The 13,197-nt window shown below is 42.9% G+C and overlaps 1 protein-coding gene across 3 annotated transcripts in view; it reads left to right on the forward strand.

The window, feature by feature from the left end:
• Window positions 1-12,918, forward strand: part of stim2b (stromal interaction molecule 2b) — a 62,989-nt gene extending 50,071 nt beyond the window's left edge. For all 3 annotated transcript variants that reach the window (XM_030753704.1, XM_030753703.1, XM_030753705.1), the window contains 8 exons: window positions 732-847; window positions 981-1,158; window positions 4,080-4,257; window positions 4,919-5,080; window positions 6,560-6,660; window positions 7,575-7,813; window positions 7,919-8,108; window positions 10,713-12,918. In XM_030753704.1, the coding sequence (XP_030609564.1) occupies window positions 732-847; window positions 981-1,158; window positions 4,080-4,257; window positions 4,919-5,080; window positions 6,560-6,660; window positions 7,575-7,813; window positions 7,919-8,108; window positions 10,713-11,322 (1,774 nt within the window). In that variant the 3' untranslated portion in view covers window positions 11,323-12,918. The remainder of the gene's footprint in view (window positions 1-731; window positions 848-980; window positions 1,159-4,079; window positions 4,258-4,918; window positions 5,081-6,559; window positions 6,661-7,574; window positions 7,814-7,918; window positions 8,109-10,712) is intronic.
• Window positions 12,919-13,197: the final 279 nt, after the last annotated feature.

Consider the following 13,197-nt stretch of genomic DNA (forward strand, 5'->3'; position numbering starts at 1 on the left):
AGAAGTGAGCATATTTGGATGAGAGGGTGAAGTGCTAAGTTATCAGCTAAGGCTAGCTAGCTTTGTTAGTTAGCTATGTACATAAAGTCTAGATTCAATGTAACAGGGTAGTAAAATACACCATAAAATGAGTCACATGAATAAATGAAATACTCTCCCCATCCTCAGCCAGTCGCAGATAGCTGCCCCTCCCTGAGCGTGGTTCGGCTGGAGGTTTCTTCCTGTTAAAGGGAGTTTTTCCTTCCTGCTGTCACCAAGTGATTGCTCACAGGAGGTTGTCTGAATTGAATTGAATCCTAAAGGCACCGGTAGCACCAACACACCGGTCTAGCAGATTCTGGTCGGCTACAGCTGCCTGTGTCAGCACACCTGTCAGTCAAAGCTGCCTCTACTCCAGTATCTCTACATTATTTAAAGGTTTAGTTTGTATGTGCAAACTAAACCTTTGCAATACAAATTGCAATACAAGCACAGCTCTTTGTAAATGCATGAGTCACACTCGTAAACACCCCAGTCTCAATAAACGTGCACCGGTCCTCCTCATGTTCGGTTAATTTTGTGCAATCAACAAATTGACAAAGACTAAAACAACATTTCTTGTATTTTCTCGTGTGTTGTTTAAAATATTTGTTTTTTTTTTTTCCACATTGAGTTTCAGCTGAGTTTTAGTTAGCTTTAATAACCTTTATTAGTATTCAGGCTTGATTTTTCTTCTTTCCTCCCTCTTGTAGAATAGCGGCAAATGAACCGTCGTTTATGTCGATGCAGCTGAAGATATTAGACCAGCGGCATAAACAAAAACTAAACCTAAAGGCACTTGACGCAGTGCTGTTCGGCCCCCCGCTTCGTAAGTATAAAGCCATGTGGCATCACAGTTCATGAATATCAGTGGCCAAAAAACAAACAAAGAAAGAAAGAAGAAAAAAAAAACATGAAATGTATAAAACCTTCACCACTCTTTCTCCTGCTTCCATGTTCAGGTCCACAGCATAACTGGATGAAAGACTTCGTCCTGATGGTCTCCATTGTGATCGGTGTCGGGGGCTGCTGGTTTGCTTATGTGCAGAACAAGTCCAGCAAGGTGCACATCTCTCAGATGATGAAGGATCTGGAGAGTCTGCAACATGCTGAGCAAAGCCTCTTAGACCTGCAGAGTCGGTAAGAGAAGGACATGTATGAGATTTAGATAAAATACCGATTTATTGGTCATGTGCCGCTGCTCCCCTTTCACAGAGAACAGAGGCATGGTGGTGCAGCGGTTAGCAATGTCACCTCAATTGGCTGAGGCCTTTTGATGCATAATTTGCATGTTCTCCTGTCTGTTCTGGCTTTCAACCACAGCTCAAAGAGCACATTTGACTGACTGGCAAATTGCTCTCAGGTGATGAACGAGGGATTCGTGACTTCTTTTCAGCATTTTACTTTATCTGTCCATCCATTTTCTTAATGCTTTTATCAGTTCAGGGCTGCAGACTGGCTCCAGCCACAATGTTTAAAAGACATCACGTCAGACTCATTATCAGCTCAGCTGTTCTGAAGAAAAAGTCGAGCTTTCGTGGCCTTGGATGCCAAGGTTGACGTCGGTGTCTGTGCCACAGAAACTTTAATGTTGGCCATAACTTGAGAACGATGTGAATCTCTGCAACCTTGACCTGAAGGTAAAGGTCAGAGGTCAAGTTTTCTGAAAAATCTTGTGAATGCGATAACTCCATAATGATGTCATCTCGGTTTTTCAAATTCATCACGCAGGGCAGGAGAAATGCTCCATGCTTTATTCAGCTTTCAGGAGTTCATATGTTACATAATGATGTTTGTAACCACTGTTTCCTCATTTCAAAGGTGCTCTTAGAGGCTGGATTATGGAGTCCTTATGGATTAATTTGTATAATTTTTTTCAGTCTTTTTTTTTTTTTTTTACATTGCTAATATTAAAAAAGTGTGGAGTCCTGCCATCATTTGCAAATTTCTATACATGTGGATTTTTACAACTATGCTAGCACTGATTTGCATTTTACAGAACGTATACAACCTTCAGTAATCTTTCTTCTTTAATTAGCTGTCCATTTGTGCCTGTTTAATCACACCTTTTGTTCATATGATTGTTTACTTCTGACAATTTAAATGTACTGCACATATAAACCCACAGCTGCCAAACTGTTTACTACATTTTATCTTTATTTTTTTGCTGTGGAAGCAAAACTTATTAAGTCGTGTACACTTTTGATGATAGTTTATTAACCCTGGCTGTTTCTCAGTACTACTTGCTAATTCATACTTGGCAAGGGACGGGAGGACGTAGAGATCATTCTATAATTGGAACACCAGCGTAGCTGATAACGTCACACCTGAGCTCAGCTCCAGTGTGTTTTTACCGCCTTTCCTCCTTAATTTCACTGTGATTAATATTTACAATGGAAATTGCCCATGATATGCTTAATTGTTACAGATCTTAGATTTTTAGTTTTTTAAGCACTTTGGCAAAATGCACGGCTGTGAAAAGACCAGAAATGTGAAATAATTTGTTCAGCAATTTACATTGGAGTGATGGTAGAAGGTGGTAAAGAACTGTACGCCACTGTGCTGAAATAAACACTGAATAATCAACAGACCTCCTGTAACATTTGAGTAGCATACATGTGCCACATAAACTGCAGTATTATAAATCGAGAGGTGCTGATCACTGTTATAATAATCTTGCTACTTATTTATCCCTTTTTGATTTTGAACTTCCACAAAAAAACTTTAACATTGGCCGTAACTTTCCCCCCGAATCCAAAACAGCCGAGCGTTGGCACCCACTCAGCGGTGCTCTTGTGTTATCATGATGCAGCGATGCTAAGATGACGTTGTTGTATTGAACTTAAAGTCTTTCTGGTAAGCTGCATTTAAAATTTAGAGAGAAACGTGGTGTTGTACTTCACTACTTTTTGTCATTCACGGTGACATACAGCCAGGAAATGCAAACTTTTTTTTTATACATAGTTTCAAACTGGCAGCATGTTGGCGCTGTGGTTAGCACTGTTGCCTCACAGTTAGAATAACATCTGAAAGGCCTGGGTTTGATTCCACCTTGGCCCAGGCCCCTCCCTCCCTCCTTCTCTGTGTGGAGTTTGCATGTTCTCCCTGTGTCTGCGTGGGTTTCCTCCCACAGTCCAAAGACATGCACTTACTGGGGTTAGGTTAATTGGCTACTCTAAACTGTCCACAGGTGTGAATGTAAGTGTGGATGGTTGTTTGTCTTTCTGTGTTGGCCCTGCGACAGGCTGGTGACCTGTACAGGGTGTACCCTGCTTCATGCCCCATGTCAGCTGGGACCCTGAACAGGATAAGCAGAAGTGAATGAATGAATGGATAGTTTCAAACTTTTACCCCTGCAGTACTTACAAAGTACTTCTAAGCATACAAATACCCCCAATTTCTTCTTTTTTTGCCTGCTACCACTAGAGGTCGCCACAGCAGATCATCTGCCTGCATCTCACTCTATTCCTAGCATCTTCCTCTGTCACACCAACCCTCTGCATGTCCTCCTTCACTACATCCATGAACCTCCTCTGTGGTCTTTTTTCCTCCTGCCGGCACCTCCATCATCAACATCCTTTGTCCAATAAATCCGCTGTCCCTCTACTGCATATGTCTTAGCCTTGCCTCCCAACCTGAGCCGTCCCTCAGATGTACTCATTTCTAATCTTGTCCATTCTGGTCACTCCCAGTGAAAATCTCATCTTCAGCTCAGCCTCTTGTCTTTTTCCTCAGTGCCACGGTCTCCAAACCCTACATCATAGCAGTTCTCACTACCATCTTGTAAACCTTCCCTTTCACTCTTGCTGCTATCTTTCCATCACAGATCACCCCTGACACTTGTCTCCACCCCTTCCACCCTGCCTGCACTCTCGTCTTCACCTCTCTTGGGCACTGTCTGTTGCTTTGGATGGTTGCCCCCAAGTGTTTAACCTCCACTTTCACTACCTTTACTGCTTGCATCTTTAACTTTCCACCCGTTCTCTTCCTCTCACTTAAGAAATACTAATCTGTTCCAGCGTGTTTCAGCCTCATCTTGCATCCTTCCCGTTCTCTTCCAGGCTCGAAAAGGCTCAGGAAGAGAACCGGACAGTTGCTGTGGAGAAGCAGAACCTCGAGCTGAAGATGAGGGATGAAATCGATGGGGCCAAAAAGGAGGCTCACAGGCTTCGAGAGCTGCGGGAGGGCGCTGAATGTGAGCTCAGCCGGCTCAAATATGCTGAGGAGGAGCTGGTACAGGTACAGCTTGTTGTTGCTCACAAACAGATTTATTGTTAGTCAAAATGGGGGGAATACACACTCATAAGCCTGTTACTCTTGGCTGTTGCCTGGGATGTAATTTCAGTTTTCATGAAGCTAAAAGGAATATTCATTGTATTCATATGTACAATATAGTCACATTTATTATCATTATGTAAATATATAATTATACATTCTATTCAGAGCTTGAAATAAAGGATAGAGGCAAATATCTGGGACACACAATATATGGGTGTAAATGCATTCATTACTGTGGCTCAAACACCTTGAAATGAAAGGATTAATTTCATATTTTCTGCATTAAATTTTCATTTCTTCCATAAAATACCTACTTTGCATATCCTCAAGATTGCCTCATTTCCCTTCACATAAAAATACGGCGCCGATATATCTCTCTGTAATGAGTTCTCTCCGTGCAGGCGAGCCGGGATTGGACTCATTTTTCCACAGCAAATGCAGAATTTAAACAGTAAACGCAGTCCATTTGAAATTCACTGAACACTAACCTTCACTTACTGCTGGTGTTTGATCAATATCCTGGTGGCAAAGGGTGTGTTTTTTTTTTTTTGTTTTTTTGTTTTTTTAAGTATTTGGCAGTGAATCTGATTCGACCCTTACGTATCACGCTCCTCCCGCGCAGGTGCGGAAAGCTCTGAAGCGAGCGGAGAAGGAGATGCAGTCGGAGCGCTCGGTGCCCGAAGCTCTTCAGAAGTGGCTGCAGCTCACACACGAAGTGGAAGTTCAATACTACAACATCAAGAAACAGAACGCTGAGTTTCAGCTGTGCGTCGCCAAAGACGAGGTAACCGACTTCCTTTTGATGGGTTACCGCTGATGCTCACCAGGTCAGAGAGTCTGCTGCTGTGAGGATTCAGCCTAGGATGGGTTTTTTTTTTTTGTTTTTTGTTTATATGTAACCACTAAGCTCTCCAAAGGTTGTGTGCTGTGATTTCACACATCATGCAAAGGCATTTATATTTTCTAACTGCAGATTTGACTTCATAAGACACACTTCCACTGCCACCATACAGCGGCAGACTTTTATTCCCTGGGTGTTGAGGGACAGCAGGGTACCAAATCAAAAGGAATGTACTGTTCCTTGCACATCTCTTTCTAACCCTTTCCTTCTGGCTGGTAAAAGAGCAGCAAATCACAAATAGTGCTCTTAGAGAGAAAGCTCTTCGACCTGCTCGTGTCGTGTGATGTGTTGCATCCTAGCAGGCCTGTAACTACTCTGTAATCTTTTGCCTGGTAAATATCAGGAAATGGGGCCAAATTGTTCAGCACATTTTTTTCTTTGTCACTTGCATCCAGCAGAAATCCACAATGGACTTAAGCTCAAGATCCTCTCCATTAGATGCAAATATTCATCAGTGAATGAGTTTACATCAGCTAGATTAATCTGGCTTACAGTAGAGAAAAATTTAGTCCTGTGATGAGACTGTTTAGGTAAATGTGCCAGTGTTTTTCTTTTTTCCACCCAGTTTAACAAGGACTTGAGAGGGAGTTTATATTCTACCATATTAGCTTCTCTTCATGGGCTTCCTGCTCTTCTTTCACCTGCTCCCTTTAGGGAATCATCTGCCTTCATTTCACCCTCTCCCTAGTATTGTCCTCTATCACAGCAGCCCTCTGCATGTCCTCCTTCACTACATCCATGAATCTTCTCTGTGGTCTTCCTCTTTTCCTCCTGCCTGGCAGCTCAAGCTTCAACATCCTTTGTCCAGTATATTCACTCCCCTGCACATGTCCTTTTTCTATGGAATTTGCTCCCATTCAGACATGGTCCTGTTTGGTAAATCTCATGGGTGGGGCTGGATCAGGTGAACCTGAACCATCCCATAGTTATACAGCTATAGGCTCAGGATGTTCAGGGACTTCCCTCTACTCTCTTTTCCACTTCCTGTGTGTTTACATGCCATTATCCACATCATTACTTTTTGTCTACTCATTTCTCTAGTTATATCCTTGTTGTCCTCTTTTCTGTCATCCCTTACCCTGTCGCCCCCAACCCGTCACAGCAGATGGCTGCCCCTCACCGAGCCTGGCTCTGACAGAGGTCTCTTCCTTTTAAGTTCTTCCTCATTACCGTCACCAAGTGCTTCCTCATAGGGGGATCTTTAATCTACAATGTAAAGCACCTTTAGGTGGCTGTTGTTGGGAACTGGCAATATAGTAATAAAACATAATTAAGTAGGATTCTGTATAAAGGAAAAAAACTGGATAATGTGAAGTCAAAATTCCAGTGAAAATAACTTTTATTTATTGTTTTACATTTCAGGCAGAGAAAATAAAAAAGAAGAGAGGTTCTGTGTTTGGAACTCTTCACGTAGCCCACAGTTCATCACTGGATGAGGTGGACCACAAGATACTAGAGGCAAAGTAAGAAAAGCTCATGTACAGCGGGCACTTCTATCTGCAAGTGCTTAATCTGTGAAATTTATCAGCCACACATGTTTAGCCGTGCCTGTAGATTTGTATTTCATGAACAAATCAGAGTACTGCTGAATGCATACAGATTTATACAATCACTTTTCAATTTACTGGGAGGTATTTCACTGTCCTGTCATTTTACATGGTGGATGATGTAGCTCCAGTTAGATCAGCTAAGGGTTTATAACAGAAATGGCTCCCTGTAGTTTGCAGTGCTGCTGAATTGTATTGCATTCTTCATAAAGTGATCATAAAGTTTATTCAACATCTCCCTAAAACTGTTTAATCAAAAAGTAAATGCAGGAAGGATGGATTTGTTTCAGCCAGGTGTAAACTGGCATTGAGGCGTACAGATACTATTCAGGATGTCAGTCAGGCTTTTTGTGCCTTTTTACACCAGCAATGACTTTATCCTTGGCTGCTTTGCTTGAAATACTTTGCTTGAGCCAACTGAATGTTCAATGCATTTCAAAAAAAGCTGTACAATGTCAAGTTCTTGCTTATTATTTTTTTTTTTTTTTCCACATAATGCTATTACATTTAGAGGTAGGTAAACACAATTGAATATATTCAGAGCTCTTGGATGATCTAGGTACTGCCACTGAGGTAAATCATTCATCTGTGTTCAAAGGATTAAGATCAAGAAAATCACATAAGAGTGAGAACAGAGTAAAATGCTAGGCACAGGTCCAAATCTAACCAGGACGCCGGTGTGTTTAAACCCTGACAGATCAAAGCAAACATGGCTTCTTACTAAGTTTGGCTAGATAATGTTGATCAGTAACATGAAGCAGGATAACCTTAATTTCTGCACCCTCTTCTAATTGAACTGAGCTTTATTTATTTATTTGTTTTCACTTAAGGAAAGCCCTGTCAGAGGTAACGGCATGCCTGAGAGAGCGGCTCCACCGCTGGCAGCAGATCGAGAAGCTCTGCGGCTTCCCTGTTGTCAATAATTCGGGTCTGCCGAGCCTGACCGCCAGCCTCTACTCCGACCACAGCTGGGTGGTCATGCCGCGAGTCTCGGTTCCTCCCTACCCCATCGCAGGAGGAGTGGATGACCTGGACGAGGACACGCCTCCCATCATTCCACAGTTCACAAGTGAGCAAGGCGGCCGAGGACGTTGATACCCTGTAGTCAGAATGCGCTGTGACATAAAATGTAATGCCTCCACCCCCCCACCCCCCCTCCTCTTTCCACCCCCAGCGACTACGTTGATTCGGCCCCCGCTGACGCGCAGCAGCAGCCTGTGTCGTTCCCGCCGGAGCCTGATGAGCTCTCCGCAGTCCTCGCTGATGTCCGCAGACCCAGACCTGCTGTCCATGGCGAGCTCGTCCCTCTCCTATCGCCCCGAGGCAGACGACGACATCATCATGTTCAACTCGGATCGGAGGGGGTATGTAGTTTGGACTCGCAGGTGTTTAGAAATTCAGTGTCCTCCAATCAAATGTGCACAGGATACAAGATCACTGACTAACACGTGTCATATCTCCACTTAAAATTCTTCCACAGTTCACTCTTACTTGCATCATTTATTTTTTTACTGTTACATTAGTGAGGCATAGTCAGTAATAACACAACAAAAAACATGCAGAACAAGCAGAAACACGTCAGTTTGGCTTCTACGAACAGGTTTACATGCTGTAATGTTTAAATACACAAATCTCCTTCTACTATCAGGTGCTGCGGCACCTCTTTCCGACCTCTGTTTCCCATCCTTTTGTAAACTACCAGGCTGCTGTGATCAGTCAGCTGGTATAGCAAAAACTGGTTATTGGTTATGTAACATCACATCATTCAACCTTTTGTCTGAACTATAACCAGACCCAGAGCAAAGGAGAGACTCGGCCTGGCTGAAGGATTCAGTGCAGCTAGAGTCAGTTTTCAGGGCCATTTGTCTGTCTGTCAGCAAAATAACTCAAAACCTACCCAGCTGAATTTAGGGAATTGGCGTACAGCACTAAGATGTAAAAAACTGACCACAAGACCACAACAAAGAGTAGAGACCCAGAAGGGAAAAAAAAGCCCCAGTGAGTTTGTTTCTATCATGTCTGGCACCACATAAAACACGCCATAAGGCAGTTTACACCACGCACAAGAACAAATGCAGGCAACGGCATTGGCAACCTATGTAGGTTACGTCGTAGGCTCTGCAAAGATTGACTGCAGAAGTGTAAATGAGCCGTTGAATGTAGGCGGGATACAGATAACTTTCTGTAAAACTGCAGAATACGAAAGCTGTCAAAGCTCTCAGATTCTCCTTCTAGCCTTTCAGACACGTACTGTTGAGGCATGCTAACAAAAAAGTCATCTCAGTGAAGGTTGCACTCTAGCACAGAAGGCAACACAGGAAACAAAGTAACAGAGAGTCCTTTTTTCGGTTCCAAATAGTGTTTAAAATCTCAACAGTTACTGTTGTTTTTCTTCCTCTGCCATAGCTCTCCTGTGGGTGTACAAGCCACATTAGCTGTGCAACATGCGAGCAACAATGATTTTAGTAATGGATTTGGAGGGCAGCCAAAAACAGAACATTTGCAATGCGTTCTTCAAGGCAGATACAAACTTAGCAGTAGGGGCTCTAAAGAGCAAGTAACTATGGCAGACTGCGAGGCATCAGCTGATTTTATGCTACGAGGGCGTGCCAGGCAGATGTGTTACATAGTGATGTCAGTAGGTCACAGGACAAAAGCCTTTCAGGGGAGTTCAAGCTCAGTGTTTTCTGTGAAAGAGAAAATTTCCCTTTGGGTTTGTGACATTACAAAACATTTAACTTTCCCCATAAAGACGACATTTGACGACCTCCCCTTTACCCTTAATGGCAAGTTTTGACACCTTGGTATATATCAGTAAAGTTGTGGTTTAATGACGGTTAGAATAGGTTCTGGATTTTTTCCAAGGTCATCCCTAGCAAGTGGTATAGGCAGAGATCACCTTCACTAACTTCTAATGCACACCCAGCCACTTTGTTCTGTAAGCAGGCCTGAAATATGACAGAAACAAGAGTTAAGAGGACACAAACAATAAAGGAAAGGAAAAAAAAACACCAGCATGAAATATCCCAGCAAACATTTTAACGCTCAGTAACCATCAGCTGACGGTCTTTTCTTGACGGCTCGTCACGGTTGAAAAATAGTTCCAAAATAAAAGTTGATCTGACGTCGCTGACGTCATCACAGCGTCGGTTCGAGGCACTTCTGTCCTAGATAGTTTCTCACAGGAGAAAGAGTGTGCTCAAGAATTTTTATCGATTAGGATAAAATTAAATTCAACTAAAAGTTTCTCGATTTAAAAAGAACGAGTCACAATCATGTGACACTTTTGTGTCATACTGAGCTAACGTACTTCACCCTTGAATAGAAGCGCTCCTGAGTTTATGCGGCTGACATCATGGACAGAGGAGATAATTGTAAGTTTAACTTGTAGTTTTGTTTAAACAGCCTCCAGTAATATTAGTTTGTGTACATGGGGAAGACATGCGGGCAAACAGATTAGTTGTTTTTTAAAAAAAAAAGGAAGACAAAGACAGATGCATTTACTTCCTTCACTGCAATAATCTGATTTATATTTCTCAGTCTAACCCAACCTCTGTTCTGCGTGGAAACAACATCGACATCCGTCCGTCTACGGTTCAGTTCTTAGCATCTGAAACCCAAACATTATCTCCCAGAAATGAGCGCACTGACTGCCATCCTCACATGGCTTTAGCATCACTGGAAGACTTGAGAGTTAATACTGAAGGCAATTCAGTGCAATATTTTCCACTCTTAGAGCAGAGACAAAAACAATGAATCCATCAGCTGATCAAGCAACAGCAAGGGGAAGTGACTCACTTTAATCTCAAATTTCAGGCATTAAAATTGCATGTGTACATCTACAGAAATTGTAACTTCAATGGTACAGATGAAAGAAATTTCCTTCCATAGGGATACATTTTTTAGTATTCGCCTGTCTTGGCCTGTTTATCAGTCTGTGACCAGCTGCATCTGCTCTCCTTTATTAGGGAGGCGTCTCAGGAGGGGAGCTCCGACACAGACTCTCTCAGCTCAGTGGGCCGCAAGCCATTGCACAACCCCTGCTCAGCGGGCTCGGAGACCCCCTACCGCAAGATCTCCCGCGAGGAGCTGCTGCTGTTCACCCAGACTGCAGAGCGTCCTGCATCCACCACCCATAGCAGTAGCAGCAGCAGCAGTCTCAGGGACTCCACGCCTCCTCCTCTGCCTCCCACTCCGGCCACCACACCCTCCGGCCCACCCTCCACCTCGCCTTCCCCGGCCTTGGAGCACCACCCATTTGCACAAACAGGCTCGCCCGACCTCACCCGCATCATACCCGAGCCCCAAAGCGGACCGCAGGGCAACGTCACCTCTCCGACAGGCAAGGGCATGTACAACGGCATCCTGGAGAAGTCCTACAGCTTCGGCCAGCTCCCGGCGAGCATGCTGCCCAACGTGGGGCGCCACCCGTCTCTCACCTCCCTGGACTCGGAGGGCCGGAGCGTGGGAAGGGATTACAAGCTCCAGAGCACGTCCTCCCAGGACTCCTGCGATAATGGAGAGAAAACCAAGCGCTCCTCCTCTAAAATCAAAAACCTATTTAAGAAGAAAAAATAAAACTTGCAGAGTTTGTGTGTGTGTGTGTGTGAGAGAGAAAAATCACATCTAAAGAGCTGTTTTAGCCCTAATATTAAAACAATGGACGTCACTGTAAGCTAAAACACTTCATTTTCTCTCTTAATTTCTTCTTTTTGTCATCAAAGATGGAATGTAGCTCAGTCTGGGGGCCTTTAAACACTCCCCGGACTGATAGCCTTATTTTTCAAAAATGCCTTTTTATTTAGTTCACTCACAGGGAAACTTGCAAAAGGTTCAAGTCAATGAAAGGTCAAAGGTCATACTTGTTCACTGTCTCCTCTTCATTTTTATCCTGAGTTTGAACCAAAAAAAGGTGCAGTCTGTATATGTGAAGCCCACCATGTTTAGTGTTTCACTGCTGATGTTCAGCACAGAGGGGGTGCTCGCTGTTCCTACTGGACGCTTTCAGTCATGACAGCAGCATCAGGAAAAAAAACAAAAAAAAACAACACAACAAACGCCCAGAAAAAACAAAAAAAACAAAAAAAAAAAAAGATTTTGGCTGATTCTTTTCTCAGATGTCCTAACTTCCTTCTTCCTGATCAAATGATGGATTGCATCTTGCGAAGTGTTGAACAAGTATACTTGATTATTTTCCTTTCCTGCTAAAAGTTTGTTGCACTACTGCTGCTTTCCTGGTATTTCGAGAAAGCGCCGCTGCTCGCGGAGGACATTTTGAATCAAGATATAGAAATGACAGGAATGCACGAGCAGCTGCACTGAGGATGCAACACATGATGCCAGAGCCAAAATTATGTGATTTGTCCTCGGTGCCACTGTTTATGCTTGACTATATATATATATATATATAAATATATATAGTTTTCACATTATCATGTTCTTACAGATGTTTTTAAATCGATTAACTAAATCATTAACAGTGGGAACTGCGATGATTTGATCTTAATGAATATGCAGATTTAACTCACGCCAGTCACTTTCCCCGTATTCTAGCCTCCTCTTCATTACGTGATTAACTGCTTCCTGTAACCACAAATGAACTAAACATAAATTTTCCAGATATTGGTCAAATTTGCATTACATATTCCTGCTGTATTTAAGGATGCACAAGAGTCAGACAGTGATCAGCGTTCATAGACACTACACACTGAGGATAATCTGCTCAGAACAAAGAAAAAAAAAACTGATCTGGATCTGATTGGTACACCAATACCCCCACCCCCCCAACCACCACCACCACCACACTAAGCTCGAAGCTGACCCATGCAATATGGTCCTGCTCCTCACCTCTGGGCCTGCACCGAGCACACTGATGTCAAGAGCTCCTGCTTCACACTGTGATTTCTGGCTTTGTTCCCTTCATCCTGGACCCGGCTGTCACTGCTGCAACCTCGGTGTCAGGCTATCAGCACGACACGGTGAAGTGAGGGTCTGAGTGGCCTCTGTTTTTAAATAAATATATATTTGGAAGATTGTGGACAATGCAGCACACGATGAAGGAAGACAGACCTGCGAGACGAGAAGGACACGAATGTTTACGAGACATTAGGGTTTTTTTGGAGAACATTTTGTGTGTGAATATTTGTATACTGTAGAAGAATTAATAAAAAAAAAATGGAGGCATCGGAGATGTTTCAGTGTCATGTTTGCAGCAGCAACAATTCGTTTTTTGTTTTGTCTATACTTAATAAAGGCCATTGAAGAAGGTACCATGAAATGATTCATTTTCTATAACCGCAACCAAAATTGTGGACAGATCAAACAAAAATATTAAACTGCAATCAGCTCACCTGATACAAAGAGTATTATATCATTGCTTTCTTTGCTTTATCATTGCTTTGATACTGCAGATATTTTAATAAAAAGGTGTAAATAAAAAATAAGCAGTTTTGC

The sequence above is a fragment of the Archocentrus centrarchus genome, chromosome 18, assembly GCF_007364275.1.
Source record: "Archocentrus centrarchus isolate MPI-CPG fArcCen1 chromosome 18, fArcCen1, whole genome shotgun sequence".
NCBI lineage: Eukaryota > Metazoa > Chordata > Actinopteri > Cichliformes > Cichlidae > Archocentrus > Archocentrus centrarchus.